The sequence below is a fragment of the Anopheles darlingi genome, chromosome 3 (assembly GCF_943734745.1).
Source record: "Anopheles darlingi chromosome 3, idAnoDarlMG_H_01, whole genome shotgun sequence".
NCBI classification, from domain to species: domain Eukaryota; kingdom Metazoa; phylum Arthropoda; class Insecta; order Diptera; family Culicidae; genus Anopheles; species Anopheles darlingi.
In genome coordinates this window covers 44,063,439-44,083,206 of record NC_064875.1, presented here as the reverse complement: position 1 = coordinate 44,083,206, position 19,768 = coordinate 44,063,439, and the positions used below count along the sequence as shown (strand labels likewise).

Sequence of the window (19,768 nt, the reverse complement as noted above, 5' to 3'; positions counted from 1 at the left end):
AATAAGTAGGTGCCGCGCCTCAATAAGCAGAAGGCACGTGGGTTTCGCACGCCAATTCTACAGCAAGTTCCGTTAGCCGAGCTATCGACTAAATTGTAATGTCACTCAAACAGGACACATTGATTGGATATTGAATGGTTCGGTTTGTTGAATTTTTGGATTTGTTTTCCCGGCAACCTAAAGTAGAGAAAATGGATTGGCCTAACAAGGTTTAATGTGCTCCAACTAGTAGCTTCAATTTACATCCGATTTAGGTCAGCAATGTGCCAACTGATAGTTGGAAGTAACTTAACGGGCAATCAATCTGACATGATATTGATTAAATATTAGTGGTGGATGGAAAAATGTGAAAAAATAATACGCAAACCTACTTCACATGTAACAGTCAATGGTAAGTGGTGGTTGATGGTGTACAATCCAATATTAAAGACTACCAAACAACTTGTATGCAGGCGAGATAGTAGTAGCACAGTTTTCAACTGTTCTAATCGTATGGCGGGGTAGTAAACATGCTGGTACCGCCATTTTATTGCTCTTCATATTTTCATTGGCCTGAAAATCGAAAAATGTTCCTCAGTAGAGGTAATTGGAACCATAGTTTTTCCCATAAGCTGCAAATGTTAAAATCCCTTTTTCTTTCAACAAAATCTACTGAAGAAGGTCTTACGCCAGTAAACATTGCATGTATATGAAATGAGCGGTATATTATTATATTTTATTACAAACTATGAGAACAAAAGCAGCCATAAGTTAATACTGTGCCACATGAAACAGTTCATTTGCCTTTGGTTTCCAGATTCTGTGTACCATTTGGCTGTTGGTCGACAGCCATTTTCGATGGCTTTCCCGTGTGCGTTATGGTAATGCTTTTCTCGGGCTTCTTCTCGATTGCAAGCCGGGGACAAGTGATGGTCAGGATGCCGTCCGATGAAAGCGAGGATTCGATCTGGTTTTCGTTGTGGCCAGCCGGCAGCATGTAACGGCGAACAAAGTGGCGCGAGATGTATCCATGTTCATCTTCTTTCTCCTCATGCTTTCCTTCCACCACCAGGCTCTTGTCCACGTATTTCACCGAGATCTCCTCTGGGGCGAACTGTTGCACATCCAGGTTGATTTGGAATTTATCGTTGGTAACATTCACCGTTGAGCCGCTATCGCGTGTATTGGCCACACAGGAACTGTGCCACGGGCGAACGTAGCGTCCTGGACCGTGATGGTGGTGATGATGATGATGGTTTAAGGGGTGTCTACGATGGCGTGGCTCTGTGACGGCGGCCAACGCACCCAGCAAATCGTCTCCACCGATTCCACTGCCAAAGTGCTGATCCAGAAGTCGGGAGCTACGCAACGGCCGGTCCCATTCGTCTTCCCACCAGTTACGGAAGAAAATCGGTACGATCGACATTTTCACTTCTTTCACTATGTTTTTTCCTTTCACTGGTTACTAGGATACGCTTACACAAAATGGTTTTAATCGCTGTTGCACGATACGATAGAACGATAACACGAACGCTTTCGCTTAGTAAATGAACACGCTCGGTAACGTGTACGCTGGTTTATATAGTCGAACGCTCTTGCGCTAGATCGTTGTAGATAATTCTCGAAATACCGGTCTCTCTCCCAAGCGTATGCGTCACGCTGATCGAAGCTACCAGAATTCACTAGAATGTTTTGGAACGAATATCACGAAAACTAGTTATGTGAAATCTATGGAGAGCAGTAACACAGAAAACTTAATAATAATATAAAAGTAATCAATAATAATACAGAAATATATTGTTTTTTTTTCTTTACGAAATCGAACAGCTCCGGACGCGCACCAGAGATTTCCCGAGCAATGAAGAATTCTCTCCGCTTTTCGAGAAATCTCTACACCGCTCTCGCACAGCGGTGTTCATCTATATAAAAGACGACCGGTCGCGATGAACACTCAGTTCAAATCCAAGCAAGCGCTACCGAAGCAAGCCAAGTAAGCCAAGCAAACGTGTGAATTCTATCCGAATCGCATCCTGCAAGCAAGGACATTCTCGTACCAAAAAGTGGTTAACAATCGTTTTCTGTAAAAAGTGAAGAGTGAGACTTCTGTGAAAATGTCGATCGTACCGATTTTCTTCCGTAACTGGTGGGACGACGAGTGGGACCGTCCGCTGTGGAACTCTCGCCTGCTAGATCAACACTTTGGCGGGGGTGTAACGGCTGATGACCTTCTGAACGTACTATCTTCGGTGGCCGATACGCAGAACCGTAGATTGCAGCAATCGCAGCAGCATCGCCATCCTTCAGGACGCTACGTTCGCCCGTGGCACAGTTCCTGTGTGGCCAACAAGCGGGACAGCGGCTCAACGGTGAATGTTACCAATGATAAATTCCAAATCAACCTGGATGTGCAACAGTTCGCCCCAGAGGAGATCTCGGTGAAATACGTGGACAAGAGCCTGGTAGTGGAAGGAAAGCACGAGGAGAAGCAGGACGAACATGGATACATCTCGCGCCACTTTGTGAGACGCTACACGCTGCCGGCTGGCCACAACGAAAACCAGATCGAATCCTCGCTTTCATCGGACGGTATCCTGACTATCACATGTCCTCGTCTGGCCATCGAACAGAAGCCGGAAAAAACGATTCCAATCACGCAAACTGGGCAGCCACAAAAGACCATCGATCAAAAGAAAGGGGAAGATAAGATGGAGTCATAAGTCTGATTGTTCCTATTTTGTCCATGTTTCTTTATTAATATTATTCAAGAATAAAATAAGTTGCATTTCAAGTAAATATGTCTCTGCCTCATACTTTCCATCCGAAATAAATCTGCTCGTAGACTAGGGGGCGTGAATAGCGGGATATTTCGGCATACGGTCGTTCATCGGATTTTTGATTATTTGGATCACTCATATAATAATTCTGATAGTTGTTCGAGATTCTAAAGCATTTCGACTGACTCGAATGTGAATGACCTAGCACAAGGCTACAGACTCTTGCTTTATCAAAATGGCTGATAATCGCATTTAAGCGCTTTAGAACAGCCTGACGGAGAGTGATGATACAATACTTATATTAAACCCTTTTTATTTGAAGAAATATTTTGCAAATATTCAGAATGTTGATGATGCAATTGCTCGATGGAAATGATAGATAACGCAAAGAAAAGGCGTTATTTTCTATGATCTGACGATTATGTAGCATAGGAAATTATTCAAAAAGATTGATAATTAATTAAATTGTCAACATTGAATAAAATATATATTCTTCATTCTGACTCAAATGATGAATCATCGATTGCATGATCTTATAGCCACTTGCTTAAGCTTCTGTACTCGTTATTTGTATTTATTTTATTTAAATTGTTTTTTCGATAAGTCGACTCGTATCTCGTTTGTTACAATAAAAAGAAACGTCATAAAATAGTAAAAATGTCTTTGTTGCATAATTGGTTCCGGTTACATTTCCAATAGCTAAAGGGGGGGCTTCGGTACTTTATTTTAATTCTTCGCATTTACGGTTTTACAATTTTTTATGAGTGCTTATCCTTTCAAGAGTATTGTGTGAAATTTTGGAATCAATCGAAGCAAAACTGTAAAAGATATAGATTTTTTAAAATCCGCCTTTCATACAAGGCTTAAAGCATCTCGCGAAATTGAATCGCGATCCCCAAAACCAGCGTTTTCAAAGTCGGTGCCCTTCGTAACAAGAAAACTACTGGACCGATTGATTTGAAATGTTGAACATATAATCTGTACACTATTTTCCAGGTAGTCCCGTCGAGTTTTTATAAAAAATGTTGATACTTTAAATATTTGTTTTAACTGTATAAAGTGTCGCTTTTTGAGGCAATATAAAAAAACAGCACTTTTTCAACTTCAAAAATGTGGAAAAAATAGAAAAATGGGAAATTTAACAAAAACTCCACGCGGCTACCTGGATAATCTTATAATCTAACGAAAGAATATTCATTTGAATATTTCAAATGGCCCATCATGTGGCTACGATGGGCACCGCGAAAAGTACAATTTTGGAAACTTGCCTTTCTAGATTGGAAGCCATGAACGTAGTTTTGAGCAAATCTTCCCCAAAATATTACCAAATATTCTTGAAAAGTTGTAGTTTAATATGAGATTATTTTGAAAAATTAAAATTGACTGGTTTCTTCACTCAAATCGTCAAAAATAAGCCTGTTTTTGACCCGAAATAAGCAAAGCCTCACCTTAAGTTATTAAACAAAATGCAAGCAAACTATTTAAGATGCTTTATTACATGGTATATGGTTTATTGAACGATTAAATTAAGTAACGGCAATTTGCAGGCAGTACGCAGTCGCTGCCTGAATGGAATCGCTGATGGTTTCATTCTAGATTATTGGCTGAATAATCTCGACATTTCTAGAAATTCATAGCAGTTATTTGTACTTAGAACGGATTGCATACGCTTTCTCGAAACCGAAAGCAATAGATGTATAAACATATGCCTGTAATTGTTTTACCTGCTTTAAATCTTGCAAAAAGGTAAAAGTTTCTTAAATTAAAATTGCGTCCATCGCGAAAATAAAAACAGCATTTAAAAATCCGTTGGCGAACAGCTCCGAACGCGCACCAGATATTTCCCGAGCAATGAAGAATTCTCTCCGCTTTTCGAGAAATCTCTACACCGTTCTCGCACAGCGGTGTTCATCTATATAAAAGACGACCGGTCGCGATGAACACTCAGTTCAAATCCAAGCAAGCGCTACCGAAGCAAGCCAAGTAAGCCAAGCAAACGTGTGAATTCTATCCGAATCGCATCCTGCAAGCAAGGACATTCTCGTACCAAAAAGTGGTTAACAATCGTTTTCTGTAAAAAGTGAAGAGTGAGACTTCTGTGAAAATGTCGATCGTACCGATTTTCTTCCGTAACTGGTGGGACGACGAGTGGGACCGTCCGCTGTGGAACTCTCGCCTGCTAGATCAACACTTTGGCGGGGGTGTAACGGCTGATGACCTTCTGAACGTACTATCTTCGGTGGCCGATACGCAGAACCGTAGATTGCAGCAATCGCAGCAGCATCGCCATCCTTCAGGACGCTACGTTCGCCCGTGGCACAGTTCCTGTGTGGCCAACAAGCGGGACAGCGGCTCAACGGTGAATGTTACCAATGATAAATTCCAAATCAACCTGGATGTGCAACAGTTCGCCCCAGAGGAGATCTCGGTGAAATACGTGGACAAGAGCCTGGTAGTGGAAGGAAAGCACGAGGAGAAGCAGGACGAACATGGATACATCTCGCGCCACTTTGTGAGACGCTACACGCTGCCGGCTGGCCACAACGAAAACCAGATCGAATCCTCGCTTTCATCGGACGGTATCCTGACTATCACATGTCCTCGTCTGGCCATCGAACAGAAGCCGGAGAAAACGATTCCAGTCACGCAAACTGGGCAGCCGTTGAAGATTTTACCAGAGAAGCAATCCAAAGAAAATCATTCAGCTAAACCAAAAGAAGGAGAAAAGATGGAATCGTGAAGAGTTGGTTAATAATGCTTAGATACAATAATTTTCTTTTATGTCAAGACTGCTCATTCAAGTTAGTAATAAAATATTAATTTCAAGTCAAATAATTTCCTAAGTTTTTTTTTAAATTTTTTTATGAATGATTTTCGTCTCCTAAAACATACCCGGTACCGCTTACAAGCGAGCGTCATAGTCCTTCGGCTTGGATGAATGGATCTTACTATGCTAGAACATTCCTCGCCCTATTATCAAAATTTAGGTATATAGAATTGAAAAGTTTAAATAAAAAATGTGTGTAAAGTATCATAGTTCCTAGAAGACGTACTTTTTACTCATTATGAAGAATTATTTTCCTACGAAATTAAAATTGTGTACATCATGTATGCTTCCTAGCCCTTTTCCATCATGTGTTTAATGATTTAATAGTTCGTACAATCATAATAACGTGTTACGGGTTCCTTTCCTTTAGTCGTACCAGTCGATTCGATCCTTCTGCCCTTGATAACAGATCGAGAAATATTTCTAAAGCAACGGCATGTCTGATTCTGTTTCCACCATCGCGTCGCACCATTACTCAAAGGATGATTCATTGGGACAGTATTGTTAATGTGCAAAATATCGTACTTTGATGGGGGGTATTTGTTTCGTTGGTTGAAACAAGCATCTATTTTTAGGACTTGCAATCAGGTATGCTGATGCACAACCTCTGTCGCTTACCATGGCAACGATCCCTTCATACAAACCTCTAGAACTGATCAAAAAATTTAGCCTAGCACGATCAATTGATAACGGACAATTAACTTATTAAAATTAATTTATTTGCTTTATAATTTATTTGGAACAATCGTAATCACAAATCATCGGGCAACCATGAAACAAAAGCACAGCTCATTATTTCTCCTGCTGGCCGTTAGCTTGTACGGTTGATTGTGATTTTTCCTCGTTTTTCGACTGATCGCCCAATGTTTTCAACGGTTCTCCTGTTTGAGTGATTCCAATGATCCTCTCGGGTTTCTGTTCGATGGCCAGACGAGGACATGTGATGGTCAGGATACCGTCCGATGAAAGCGAGGATTCGATCTGGTTTTCGTTGTGGCCAGCCGGTAGCATGTAACGGCGAACAAAGTGGCGCGAGATGTATCCATGTTCGTCCTGCTTCTCCTCGTGCTTTCCTTCCACTACCAGGCTCTTGTCCACGTATTTCACCGAGATCTCCTCTGGGGCGAACTGTTGCACATCCAGGTTGATTTGGAATTTATCGTTGGTAACATTCACCGTTGAGCCGCTATCGCGTGTATTGGCCACACAGGAACTGTGCCACGGGCGAACGTAGCGTCCTGAAGGATGGCGATGCTGCAATCTACGGTTGTGCGAATCCACGAGCGAGGAAAAGGCGTTAAGTAGATCATCAGTTGTTAGGGCCTTCCCAAATTGCTGATCCAGTAGACGAGAGTTCCATAGGGGCCGGTCCCATTCGTCGTCCCACCAGTTGCGGAAGAAAATCGGTACGATCGACATTCCCACTAAATTTTTGTTCCACACTTTTTGTTCTGTGCTGCGCAATCTGCTTGCTGTATCGTTCCGTATATTCACTTGATATTCTACTGCCGGCGTTATCGGCGCAAAGAGTTTATATAGCTCGAAGAGGTTGAAGATAAAAAAAACTGCCGAAACACTTCTCGAAATTTTTGAACGAAGATTCTCGAAATTTCGAGAAATTTCTGTTTGCCTGTATCCAATCCAAACGTGCGATGAATATTCTTTTAATTGATCAATTCAGATTTGGAATTTATCGTTGGTAACATTCACCGTTGAGCCGCTATCGCGTGTATTGGCCACACAGGAACTGTGCCACGGGCGAACGTAGCGTCCTGGACCGTGATGGTGGTGATGATGATGATGGTTTAAGGGGTGTCTACGATGGCGTGGCTCTGTGACGGCGGCCAACGCACCCAGCAAATCGTCTCCACCGATTCCACTGCCAAAGTGCTGATCCAGAAGTCGGGAGCTACGCAACGGCGCAATTCTATCCGAATCGCATCCTGCAAGCAAGGACATTCTCGTACCAAAAAGTGGTTAACAATCGTTTTCTGTAAAAAGTGAAGAGTGAGACTTCTGTGAAAATGTCGATCGTACCGATTTTCTTCCGTAACTGGTGGGACGACGAGTGGGACCGTCCGCTGTGGAACTCTCGCCTGCTAGATCAACACTTTGGCGGGGGTGTAACGGCTGATGACCTTCTGAACGTACTATCTTCGGTGGCCGATACGCAGAACCGTAGATTGCAGCAATCGCAGCAGCATCGCCATCCTTCAGGACGCTACGTTCGCCCGTGGCACAGTTCCTGTGTGGCCAACAAGCGGGACAGCGGCTCAACGGTGAATGTTACCAATGATAAATTCCAAATCAACCTGGATGTGCAACAGTTCGCCCCAGAGGAGATCTCGGTGAAATACGTGGACAAGAGCCTGGTAGTGGAAGGAAAGCACGAGGAGAAGCAGGACGAACATGGATACATCTCGCGCCACTTTGTGAGACGCTACACGCTGCCGGCTGGCCACAACGAAAACCAGATCGAATCCTCGCTTTCATCGGACGGTATCCTGACTATCACATGTCCTCGTCTGGCCATCGAACAGAAGCCGGAAAAAACGATTCCAATCACGCAAACTGGGCAGCCACAAAAGACCATCGATCAAAAGAAAGGGGAAGATAAGATGGAGTCATAAGTCTGATTGTTCCTATTTTGTCCATGTTTCTTTATTAATATTATTCAAGAATAAAATAAGTTGCATTTCAAGTAAATATGTCTCTGCCTCATACTTTCCATCCGAAATAAATCTGCTCGTAGACTAGGGGGCGTGAATAGCGGGATATTTCGGCATACGGTCGTTCATCGGATTTTTGATTATTTGGATCACTCATATAATAATTCTGATAGTTGTTCGAGATTCTAAAGCATTTCGACTGACTCGAATGTGAATGACCTAGCACAAGGCTACAGACTCTTGCTTTATCAAAATGGCTGATAATCGCATTTAAGCGCTTTAGAACAGCCTGACGGAGAGTGATGATACAATACTTATATTAAACCCTTTTTATTTGAAGAAATATTTTGCAAATATTCAGAATGTTGATGATGCAATTGCTCGATGGAAATGATAGATAACGCAAAGAAAAGGCGTTATTTTCTATGATCTGACGATTATGTAGCATAGGAAATTATTCAAAAAGATTGATAATTAATTAAATTGTCAACATTGAATAAAATATATATTCTTCATTCTGACTCAAATGATGAATCATCGATTGCATGATCTTATAGCCACTTGCTTAAGCTTCTGTACTCGTTATTTGTATTTATTTTATTTAAATTGTTTTTTCGATAAGTCGACTCGTATCTCGTTTGTTACAATAAAAAGAAACGTCATAAAATAGTAAAAATGTCTTTGTTGCATAATTGGTTCCGGTTACATTTCCAATAGCTAAAGGGGGGGCTTCGGTACTTTATTTTAATTCTTCGCATTTACGGTTTTACAATTTTTTATGAGTGCTTATCCTTTCAAGAGTATTGTGTGAAATTTTGGAATCAATCGAAGCAAAACTGTAAAAGATATAGATTTTTTAAAATCCGCCTTTCATACAAGGCTTAAGGGGGGGCTTTGGTTATTTCGGGTCCAAAAAAGGTTTATTTTTGGCGATTTTTAGTGAAAAAACCATTCCACTTAATTTTTTCAAGTGTATGTCATATAAAACTACAACTTTTCAAGAATATTTTGATCTATTTTGGGGAAGATTTGATCAAAACTACGTTCATGGCATCCAATCTAGAAAGGCAAGTTTGCAAAAATGTACTTTTTGCGGTGCCCATCGTAGCCACGTGTTGGGTCATCAGAAATATTCAAATGAATATTCGTTTGTTAGATTATGAGTATATCCAGGTAGCCCCGTTGAGTTTTTGTTAAATTTCCTATTTTTCGATTTTTGGCAGATTTTAGAAGTTGAAAAAGTGATGCTTTTTTCGATGTTGCCTCAAAAAACGACACTTCACGTAATTCAAACAATTATTTAAAAAAAAGTATCAACAATTTTTATAAAAACTCGACGGGGCTACCTGGCAAATAGTGTGCAGATTAAGTGTTCAAAATTTCAAATCGATCGGTCCAGTACTTTTCATGCTACGATGGGCACCGACTTTGAAACCGCAGGTTTTGGGAATCGCGATTCAAAGTCGCGAGATGCATTGAGCCTTGTATGAAAGGCGAATTTTCAAAAATCCATATCTTTGTCAGTTTTGCTTCGATTGATCCCAAAATTTTACACAGTACTCTTGAAAGAATAAGGACTCATAAAAAATTGTAAAAAGTAAATGTGAAGAACTAAAATAAAATACCGAAGCCCCCCCTTAAAGCATCTCGCGAAATTGAATCGCGATCCCCAAAACCAGCGTTTTCAAAGTCGGTGCCCTTCGTAACAAGAAAACTACTGGACCGATTGATTTGAAATGTTGAACATATAATCTGTACACTATTTTCCAGGTAGTCCCGTCGAGTTTTTATAAAAAATGTTGATACTTTAAATATTTGTTTTAACTGTATAAAGTGTCGCTTTTTGAGGCAATATAAAAAACAGCACTTTTTCAACTTCAAAAATGTGGAAAAAATAGAAAAATGGGAAATTTAACAAAAACTCCACGCGGCTACCTGGATAATCTTATAATCTAACGAAAGAATATTCATTTGAATATTTCAAATGGCCCATCATGTGGCTACGATGGGCACCGCGAAAAGTACAATTTTGGAAACTTGCCTTTCTAGATTGGAAGCCATGAACGTAGTTTTGAGCAAATTTTCCCCAAAATATTACCAAATATTCTTGAAAAGTTGTAGTTTAATATGAGATTATTTTGAAAAATTAAAATTGACTGGTTTCTTCACTCAAATCGTCAAAAATAAGCCTGTTTTTGACCCGAAATAAGCAAAGCCTCACCTTAAGTTATTAAACAAAATGCAAGCAAACTATTTAAGATGCTTTATTACATGGTATATGGTTTATTGAACGATTAAATTAAGTAACGGCAATTTGCAGGCAGTACGCAGTCGCTGCCTGAATGGAATCGCTGATGGTTTCATTCTAGATTATTGGCTGAATAATCTCGACATTTCTAGAAATTCATAGCAGTTATTTGTACTTAGAACGGATTGCATACGCTTTCTCGAAACCGAAAGCAATAGATGTATAAACATATGCCTGTAATTGTTTTACCTGCTTTAAATCTTGCAAAAAGGTAAAAGTTTCTTAAATTAAAATTGCGTCCATCGCGAAAATAAAAACAGCATTTAAAAATCCGTTGGCGAACAGCTCCGAACGCGCACCAGATATTTCCCGAGCAATGAAGAATTCTCTCCGCTTTTCGAGAAATCTCTACACCGTTCTCGCACAGCGGTGTTCATCTATATAAAAGACGACCGGTCGCGATGAACACTCAGTTCAAATCCAAGCAAGCGCTACCGAAGCAAGCCAAGTAAGCCAAGCAAACGTGTGAATTCTATCCGAATCGCATCCTGCAAGCAAGGACATTCTCGTACCAAAAAGTGGTTAACAATCGTTTTCTGTAAAAAGTGAAGAGTGAGACTTCTGTGAAAATGTCGATCGTACCGATTTTCTTCCGTAACTGGTGGGACGACGAGTGGGACCGTCCGCTGTGGAACTCTCGCCTGCTAGATCAACACTTTGGCGGGGGTGTAACGGCTGATGACCTTCTGAACGTACTATCTTCGGTGGCCGATACGCAGAACCGTAGATTGCAGCAATCGCAGCAGCATCGCCATCCTTCAGGACGCTACGTTCGCCCGTGGCACAGTTCCTGTGTGGCCAACAAGCGGGACAGCGGCTCAACGGTGAATGTTACCAACGATAAATTCCAAATCAACCTGGATGTGCAACAGTTCGCCCCAGAGGAGATCTCGGTGAAATACGTGGACAAGAGCCTGGTAGTGGAAGGAAAGCACGAGGAGAAGCAGGACGAACATGGATACATCTCGCGCCACTTTGTGAGACGCTACACGCTGCCGGCTGGCCACAACGAAAACCAGATCGAATCCTCGCTTTCATCGGACGGTATCCTGACTATCACATGTCCTCGTCTGGCCATCGAACAGAAGCCGGAGAAAACGATTCCAGTCACGCAAACTGGGCAGCCGTTGAAGATTTTACCAGAGAAGCAATCCAAAGAAAATCATTCAGCTAAACCAAAAGAAGGAGAAAAGATGGAATCGTGAAGAGTTGGTTAATAATGCTTAGATACAATAATTTTCTTTTATGTCAAGACTGCTCATTCAAGTTAGTAATAAAATATTAATTTCAAGTCAAATAATTTCCTAAGTTTTTTTTTAAATTTTTTTATGAATGATTTTCGTCTCCTAAAACATACCCGGTACCGCTTACAAGCGAGCGTCATAGTCCTTCGGCTTGGATGAATGGATCTTACTATGCTAGAACATTCCTCGCCCTATTATCAAAATTTAGGTATATAGAATTGAAAAGTTTAAATAAAAAATGTGTGTAAAGTATCATAGTTCCTAGAAGACGTACTTTTTACTCATTATGAAGAATTATTTTCCTACGAAATTAAAATTGTTTACATCATGTATGCTTCCTAGCCCTTTTCCATCATGTGTTTAATGATTTAATAGTTCGTACAATCATAATAACGTGTTACGGGTTCCTTTCCTTTAGTCGTACCAGTCGATTCGATCCTTCTGCCCTTGATAACAGATCGAGAAATATTTCTAAAGCAACGGCATGTCTGATTCTGTTTCCACCATCGCGTCGCACCATTACTCAAAGGATGATTCATTGGGACAGTATTGTTAATGTGCAAAATATCGTACTTTGATGGGGGGTATTTGTTTCGTTGGTTGAAACAAGCATCTATTTTTAGGACTTGCAATCAGGTATGCTGATGCACAACCTCTGTCGCTTACCATGGCAACGATCCCTTCATACAAACCTCTAGAACTGATCAAAAAATTTAGCCTAGCACGATCAATTGATAACGGACAATTAACTTATTAAAATTAATTTATTTGCTTTATAATTTATTTGGAACAATCGTAATCACAAATCATCGGGCAACCATGAAACAAAAGCACAGCTCATTATTTCTCCTGCTGGCCGTTAGCTTGTACGGTTGATTGTGATTTTTCCTCGTTTTTCGACTGATCGCCCAATGTTTTCAACGGTTCTCCTGTTTGAGTGATTCCAATGATCCTCTCGGGTTTCTGTTCGATGGCCAGACGAGGACATGTGATGGTCAGGATACCGTCCGATGAAAGCGAGGATTCGATCTGGTTTTCGTTGTGGCCAGCCGGTAGCATGTAACGGCGAACAAAGTGGCGCGAGATGTATCCATGTTCGTCCTGCTTCTCCTCGTGCTTTCCTTCCACTACCAGGCTCTTGTCCACGTATTTCACCGAGATCTCCTCTGGGGCGAACTGTTGCACATCCAGGTTGATTTGGAATTTATCGTTGGTAACATTCACCGTTGAGCCGCTATCGCGTGTATTGGCCACACAGGAACTGTGCCACGGGCGAACGTAGCGTCCTGAAGGATGGCGATGCTGCAATCTACGGTTGTGCGAATCCACGAGCGAGGAAAAGGCGTTAAGTAGATCATCAGTTGTTAGGGCCTTCCCAAATTGCTGATCCAGTAGACGAGAGTTCCATAGGGGCCGGTCCCATTCGTCGTCCCACCAGTTGCGGAAGAAAATCGGTACGATCGACATTCCCACTAAATTTTTGTTCCACACTTTTTGTTCTGTGCTGCGCAATCTGCTTGCTGTATCGTTCCGTATATTCACTTGATATTCTACTGCCGGCGTTATCGGCGCAAAGAGTTTATATAGCTCGAAGAGGTTGAAGATAAAAAAAACTGCCGAAACACTTCTCGAAATTTTTGAACGAAGATTCTCGAAATTTCGAGAAATTTCTGTTTGCCTGTATCCAATCCAAACGTGCGATGAATATTCTTTTAATTGATCAATTCAGTAAATTCATCTAACTGTTTAGCCGTGGCCACACGGGGCGAAAACTCTAGCGCAAACGAAAAAATTAATGCCAAAACGGTTTCGCTTAACCCTTACACGCTGTCAAACTTTTATACGTCCGCGGACTTTTTCGCTGAACCCTTGACGCTATCGAACGCTTTATTTACGAAAATGTAGGTTCTTTTCGTATTGTTTTTGCATTTTTAATACAAATATAACAGCAACAGCAACAATATCGTTAAAAACTGCAAAATTTATTCGGAAATCAACTTCAGCGGCCAAAACACAGATGAAAACAATACGTTTGACATTTCGGCATAAATTTTCGGGTTTTTACCCCTGCCACACGAAGCGAAAACATTTTGGCATTAATGTGCAAATTTGCGCGCAAATTTTCGCCCCGTGTGGCCACGGCTTTTGATGAAGGAAGTTATCATTTACTAGCCGTGGCCACACGGGGCGAAAACTCTAGCGCAAACGAAAAAATTAATGTCAAAACGGGTTCGCTTAACCCTTACACGCTGTCAAACTTTTATACGTCCGCGGACTTTTTCGCTGAACCCTTGACGCTATCGAACGCTTTATTTACGAAAATGTAGGTTCTTTTCGTATTGTTTTTGCATTTTTAATATAAATATAACAGCAACAGCAACAAAATCGTTAAAAACTGCAAAATTTATTCGGAAATCAACTTCAGCGGCCAAAACACAGATGAAAACAATACGTTTGACATTTCGGCATAAATTTTCGGGTTTTTACCCCTGCCACACGAAGCGAAAACATTTTGGCATTAATGTGCAAATTTGCGCGCAAATTTTCGCCCCGTGTGGCCACGGCTACTAGTAAAAAACGCTAAAAATATTTTTACAAAAACTCGCTGCAGAAATCGGAAATCTGAGTGTCTTACCCCCCAGAGAATGAAGAATCGAGCAGTTCAAAGTTTCTTAAAAAAGGTTTTGCAAATCTTCCAAGAAGTTGAAAAACTCTTCAGATTGCATAAAATATGTTGATTAACATCAAAAAGGATAATAAATGTATTCTGGGCTGAAATTATTCGAAACACACACTAAAGTGCGCTGCAAATGGAAATCCAGCTTGAGCACGACCAAGGTAAACCGAAGCGTCGCTCGCTGGCTGTCACCCGCTGTCATGTTCTTTTTCTCTTTCTTTCCTGGATTGTACGCCGTACATGTAGTACGTGAAGCTGCCGTATAACCAAACTTTAAAGTGAAATCTTTTTCACTTATCCCCGTGAAACACGTGTTTTGAAACGAAACGAACGTAAACAAGTTAGTGCAAAATGCCGCTCGCCAAGGACTTTCTGCACCCGTTGCCGGCCGAGGAGAAGAGGAAGCACAAGCTGAAGCGCCTGGTGCCACATCCGAACTCGTACTTCATGGACGTGAAGTGCCCCGGATGCTACAAGATCACCACCGTCTTCAGCCATGCCCAGAGCGTCGTTGTCTGTGCCGGTTGTTCGACGATCCTGTGCCAGCCGACCGGTGGCAAGGCGCGCCTGACCGAGGGCTGCTCGTTCCGCAGGAAGCCGTACTAGAGCGCGATTGAAAAAGGGATGCCACAACATGCGACCCCGCCGACCCGGAACGGGTGCTGCGGGCGTTCACCATCAACGTAGGGAAAGATGATGGGGCACTCCGCCTCAGAGCAGCAGCAGCTAGCATTCGTTCGGTCGCATCGCGTTTGTCCCGGCCGCTCCCGACATTCGGAAGATGTATTCAATCGTATATCGAGAAAATAAAGGAAGAGTATCGATCGTTTGTACGTGCTAAAAGTGTGTGCTTTTTGCCTTTTTCGTCCCCGGGGCCGTGTGAGTGCAGAATTGTGAGGTTATGGTTCGCTTCGTTAGCGGTGGTGCCTGCGTTGCCGTTCTGGGTGCTCGTTTGACAGCAGGCCGTGAAAATGTGATGTTTATCGCAGGAGATCCACTTTGGCGAATTTTGGAGTCCGCTGGAAATGTTGGATTGCGTTGGTTGACGAAATCGGACGGAAATTACGCTGCATGTGCAATCATCCCGATATTTCGCAATATGCCGTCAGCTGTCGCCGACTGGACCATGAGTAATCTGGATTCAATTGCTCCACAAACATGTTCGTGCACGTTCGGACTAGCTTGATGTTTTTTTGTTGGTTGATGGTGATGTGATTTCGTGCGACAAAGCAATTTACCCCATGCAATCTTGATAAGCATACTACGTTCCCGCGCAACGATATCCGGGCTTAAATAATGCTGCCCACTCATCATGCCGCTTACACTTTTCGTAGTTCAAAAAATACTAATTTCAAAATATCTTTCAGCTTGATGGTTCCCAAGGACGAAGGATTTAATGGCTTTCATTAGGCTAAATTGCTACTAAAATGGATCGCAATGCTCTGGGAATAAGATCGGGACTAACGGATGATCAAAAGCCATTCAGTTAAGCTGATGTTCGAATCTTCGAGGATAGATTGTTGTTTGTGCGAGATAGATATTAGGTGCACACAGGAAAGCGATCTTACACTTGATTACTCTCGGCTCAATCTATACCAGAATTCATCACAATTCAGATATTGACGACATCAATGATACTTTGATGAAACGTTTCTGCAGTTGCAATGACCTTCATAAATCTGAGATCTGATGCTCTTCGTCAAATTCTTACTCAGGAATCCCCATTTCCAGTGAATTCGTATTCTCTCCCACTTTTAGTGATTTGAAATGGTTTGGAAAATGTTTGCGATTCAATGTCTTCTTCATCAAGTTTCTTGCTGCTGTCCACACTCGCAAGCAGCTGGTAGTAAGGTAGATAGATGTACGTATTTCAGCTTATTGAATTACATTAATGGTGAATGCTTATCATCATAACTCTTTGTGGGTAGCTATTGGTGTTTCGGTTAGCGGTAGAATCACTCTCCGTACTTCTGCATTGTTGCTTCGGAAAAGGAATTGATTTTCCCCGTTACTAAATGTTTCTTATTTATAAAAAAAATTTATTCCTTATTTTATTCAAGATTTCCCTTGTTCTAGTTGTATGTTGGGTGACTGATTAATTGCGATTTCCGGTTCAATTACTGAAATTTATCAAACGGAACATATTTTGTATTTTAATCAAAAGCTACGCAAACATTCTCTAGCTACTTAGACTAAAGCCCCGTTAACAATCGAGCCGAGAAATTCAAATTGAGCAATTTTGAGCTCCTTTACACGATCTGCATACAAACAGGTGTTACAGCAAAATCTTGCATACTTTTAGGTGAATACTACTCGTTTATTAAAGAGAGAGAGAAAAGAAAATTGAAAAGCGTTTTTTCCGTGCAAGTTTCATAAATTCTCTACAACTATGTTAGATTACTATTCTAGGAAAAATCTATCGACCTATAATCTCTTAAGTCTCGCGCTAGAATGAGATTGTTCAATTTATTGACAAAAAAGATTATGTTGGGAATGAGTTTACAACAACAGGATGCATGCCAGAAACGATTAATATTATATTTATATCAAGAAAATCAAAACCAACCAAATTAATCAGCTCCAAAACATACCCAGAATTCTTCTCTAAGAACAAGGAGGAGGGTGTTGATTAGATTGTTATAAGTAAATAAATAGAAGATTAGTAGTTGGAATCAAGAGTTTATTACTCAAAATATGCATCATAAAGACTTAAACTTTGCTTATCCACGAATTGGCTCGCAATTACCATTTCATGCACACGCGCCCTGTACGATTTGATGGCCACGGAGGATTTCGTATGCGTGGTGCGCCAAGTCTCGATGGATGGTGGAGGCGACGGCCTGGTTCACAAACCAATGTCAAACAGAAATAAAACCTTAAGGTAGGGTATCTTCAGTATCGGCTATGCAAGACTAGAGTCCTTCAAACAAGAGGCACGTATAATGGCGATTATCCTAAGGTCCTACGCCCAAGGTACCACCACAAATCTGAATTAAGGATTCTGATTCACTGTCGGTCATTCGGACAGCGGTGGTTTGATGTATTTAAAGGTGGTGAAGCTCTTCAGAAATCATCAGTTCGTCTGCCAACGCATTCCCACAAGCATCTGCTAACCACCAACCCAAAAACCCCCAAAAACTCCATTCAAAATGTTCAAGATTGTAAGTATTCTGGTGAATGGTGGACTTGGAGCGATTTGTACTCAATATAACATTATTGCTTCTGCTTTCTAGGTTGCCCTGTTCGCCATCCTGGCTGTTGCCTCCGTGTCGGCTAAGGCTGATCCCAAGCCTGGTGTGCTGGCTTACGCTGCTCCTGCTGCCTATGTGGCCGCTCCGGCTGCATATGTGGCTGAAGGAGGCGCCGTTTACGAGCGTACCTTCCATGGAAATACGGCTCCTCTTGCCTATGCTGCCTATGCTGCCCCATACCCATATGCTGCCGCTCCTCTGGCTTACTCGGCCCCCTACGTCGCAGCCGCTCCCGCTCCCGCGGTGCTGCTGAAGTAAACTGATGACTGATCTGGACATACTGCCCGCATCTGAAATGTTCCCGTTGATTCCTGTTATGAAAGTGGACACTCTGTAAATAAATCTGTTGAATTGACACTGGCCATGAGCTAAGTTGCAAAAGAAAATACCAATTAAATACCTTTAAAGAAAGAAAAGCCACCTAATACCATTCCTGCATCTTGAAAGATCGCACATTTTCAATCGATAATAATGTTGATATATACAATATTTACTTACATTTTTGAGGCACGGACGTCGATGTACTGATTGTATGCGATTTATTATGAAATACTGTAGCTTCTTAATGAACATTGTATTTCATTTCTCCCAATTTCTACCTCATGTAGTATTAAGTATAATGTTACCTCATGTAGCATTTAATTCGCATTTTCGCATGAATCTCATCTTTGTTGCGATATGGTCATTTTATAGTAAATCGTTAATTGTTAATACTATTGTTTGGTTTTAAAATGTTACTTCTATTCTCTAAAAAAAACTTTTGATACAACCAACAAAATTTAGTTTGCGCTTTATTATATTACATGATACAATTATATTATATGACACAAATAAAATCAATGACCGTATTTATGCCACATTCCCCAAAATACATTGAATAATACTCCCTACACTTTGAATAAGAATCTCAAAAGAACATATTTTTGTAAAAATCTTAAACTGACTAACAACTGACTTTAAAATGGTTTTTAATTCGTCTCAAGGTGGACAAAACATTCTCGATGGTTATGTTGTATGATTAAAATGCTTACAATGATTCCAATCTATCTAATGATTCTTTACCAATTTCTATTCTCGACTGAAATAGAGAAGAGAAGGCTACCTCAGCTGTTTACTCAGCTGAACTTAGAGAAAATTGCGATCACTATAAATTATAAATTCTACCAGGTTTCACAAATTACCATTCTTTACAATTGAAGGTAAATTATAAGAGAAATTGATGTTTACATGAACCAACAAAGATTCGAAGACACGTTCCATTGGCATCACGAATGTGTTCTCATATTAATCATACTGTGTTTAGGGATTCGTTTGAACTTTTTTTTATTACTTTATGTTAGCATGGCACTTTGTAAGGCACTTTACATTGTCAGAGCGTGGGTGGCTGTTCCATTCTTACAGAACGTATTTGGCAGCGATCGGTGCAGTGTAAGCGAACGGTGAAGCCAACGCAGCTGGAGCAGCAGCGGCATAAGCGATCGGGGCGGCCGCCGTGTAGGCTGCGTATGCTGGGTTGATGACCTGCGAGTTGTGCGAGGTGACGACCGCGGAATCTCCAACGTTAGCATATCCGGCCGTGTAGGCCACGGCAGGTACGGCCGCCGGTGCAACGGCCAACGGAGCCGAGTAGGCAGCAGCGGCGAATGGTACGGCACTGTAGGCCAACGGGGCAGCAGGCAGCAGACCGCCTGGCTTGGCACTAACGGCCACCACAACAGCGAGCAGGGCAACGATGGTCTGTATAGAAAAGAAACGGATGCAAGTAATGAGAACTGTTTATCAAGGAAGCTGTCGCCAAACATACCACTTTGGAGAACATTTTGAAAGGGTTCTGGGGTTGGGTTGTAGTGGCGTTTAGTGATGCTACTTTAGATGTGCTGAGGAGCTAACTGATGTCCATTGTAGTGTCGGCATAACATTTATATACTCAAAAATCATCCACTAGAGAACCGTGTACCCTTCTCCCGCCAGCGATACCCGGGAATGTGCATCCTTACGTAGCTTCCAAATGGAAACCGAATTTTAACGAAATGTAAATC

General features: G+C 41.5%; 9 protein-coding genes across 10 annotated transcripts in view; 5 read left to right on the top strand and 4 right to left on the bottom strand.

Moving 5' to 3' along the window:
- The window catches only part of LOC125957658 (uncharacterized), a 367,185-nt gene that overhangs the window by 99,996 nt on the left and 247,421 nt on the right, over positions 1-19,768 (bottom strand). The window lies entirely within an intron of this gene.
- LOC125957677 (protein lethal(2)essential for life-like) lies at positions 687-1,508 on the bottom strand. The gene has a single exon (XM_049690537.1). It carries the CDS (start codon positions 1,403-1,405, stop codon positions 776-778), a length of 630 nt encoding a protein of 209 aa, XP_049546494.1. The 5' UTR covers positions 1,406-1,508; the 3' UTR covers positions 687-775.
- LOC125957679 (protein lethal(2)essential for life-like) lies at positions 1,950-2,790 on the top strand. Its single transcript, XM_049690540.1, has one exon. The coding sequence runs from the start codon at positions 2,091-2,093 to the stop codon at positions 2,694-2,696; it is 606 nt and encodes a 201-aa protein (XP_049546497.1). The 5' UTR covers positions 1,950-2,090; the 3' UTR covers positions 2,697-2,790.
- Positions 4,717-12,055, top strand: LOC125957675 (protein lethal(2)essential for life-like). 2 transcript variants are annotated; one of them, XR_007469250.1, is made up of 2 exons: positions 4,717-5,596; positions 11,867-12,055. XR_007469250.1 is itself a non-coding variant. In XM_049690536.1 (2 exons), exons 1-2 carry the CDS (start codon positions 4,858-4,860, stop codon positions 8,208-8,210), a joined length of 1,080 nt encoding a protein of 359 aa, XP_049546493.1. In that variant the 5' UTR covers positions 4,717-4,857; the 3' UTR covers positions 8,211-8,305. The 2 variants fall into 2 exon arrangements, 1 of the variants encoding a protein (XP_049546493.1); XM_049690536.1 differs by lacking the exon at positions 11,867-12,055 and adding an exon at positions 7,763-8,305 and having other exon boundaries at positions 4,717-5,489.
- On the bottom strand, positions 6,302-13,387 carry LOC125957694 (protein lethal(2)essential for life-like). Its single transcript, XM_049690556.1, has 3 exons — positions 12,672-13,387; positions 8,488-8,492; positions 6,302-6,841 (listed from the first exon to the last, which is right to left on the bottom strand). The coding sequence occupies exons 1-3, from the start codon at positions 13,266-13,268 to the stop codon at positions 6,373-6,375; spliced, it is 1,071 nt and encodes a 356-aa protein (XP_049546513.1). The 5' UTR covers positions 13,269-13,387; the 3' UTR covers positions 6,302-6,372.
- Positions 10,987-11,788, top strand: LOC125957674 (protein lethal(2)essential for life-like). Its single transcript, XM_049690535.1, has one exon. The coding sequence runs from the start codon at positions 11,127-11,129 to the stop codon at positions 11,760-11,762; it is 636 nt and encodes a 211-aa protein (XP_049546492.1). The 5' UTR covers positions 10,987-11,126; the 3' UTR covers positions 11,763-11,788.
- On the top strand, positions 14,696-15,321 carry LOC125957690 (40S ribosomal protein S27). The gene has a single exon (XM_049690553.1). The coding sequence runs from the start codon at positions 14,830-14,832 to the stop codon at positions 15,082-15,084; it is 255 nt and encodes an 84-aa protein (XP_049546510.1). The 5' UTR covers positions 14,696-14,829; the 3' UTR covers positions 15,085-15,321.
- Positions 17,541-18,109, top strand: LOC125957689 (cuticle protein 12.5-like). Its single transcript, XM_049690552.1, has 2 exons — positions 17,541-17,639; positions 17,712-18,109. Exons 1-2 carry the CDS (start codon positions 17,628-17,630, stop codon positions 17,985-17,987), a joined length of 288 nt encoding a protein of 95 aa, XP_049546509.1. The 5' UTR covers positions 17,541-17,627; the 3' UTR covers positions 17,988-18,109.
- LOC125957685 (cuticle protein 12.5-like) lies at positions 19,065-19,608 on the bottom strand. The gene is made up of 2 exons (XM_049690548.1): positions 19,534-19,608; positions 19,065-19,466 (listed from the first exon to the last, which is right to left on the bottom strand). The coding sequence occupies exons 1-2, from the start codon at positions 19,546-19,548 to the stop codon at positions 19,125-19,127; spliced, it is 357 nt and encodes a 118-aa protein (XP_049546505.1). The 5' UTR covers positions 19,549-19,608; the 3' UTR covers positions 19,065-19,124.

Excerpts from the sequence above, each read along its gene's own strand:
- LOC125957677 (XM_049690537.1), bottom strand. The coding sequence starts at position 1,405 with ATGTCGATCGTACCGATTTTCTTCCGTAACTGGTGGGAAGACGAATGG.
- LOC125957679 (XM_049690540.1), top strand. The coding sequence starts at position 2,091 with ATGTCGATCGTACCGATTTTCTTCCGTAACTGGTGGGACGACGAGTGG.
- LOC125957675 (XM_049690536.1), top strand. The coding sequence starts at position 4,858 with ATGTCGATCGTACCGATTTTCTTCCGTAACTGGTGGGACGACGAGTGG. Across the intron at positions 5,490-7,762 it reads GAAGGAGAAAAGATGGAATC|ATTGCAGCAATCGCAGCAGC; the intron begins GTGAAGAGTTGG and ends GCAGAACCGTAG.
- LOC125957674 (XM_049690535.1), top strand. The coding sequence starts at position 11,127 with ATGTCGATCGTACCGATTTTCTTCCGTAACTGGTGGGACGACGAGTGG.
- LOC125957694 (XM_049690556.1), bottom strand. The coding sequence starts at position 13,268 with ATGTCGATCGTACCGATTTTCTTCCGCAACTGGTGGGACGACGAATGG.
- LOC125957690 (XM_049690553.1), top strand. The coding sequence starts at position 14,830 with ATGCCGCTCGCCAAGGACTTTCTGCACCCGTTGCCGGCCGAGGAGAAG.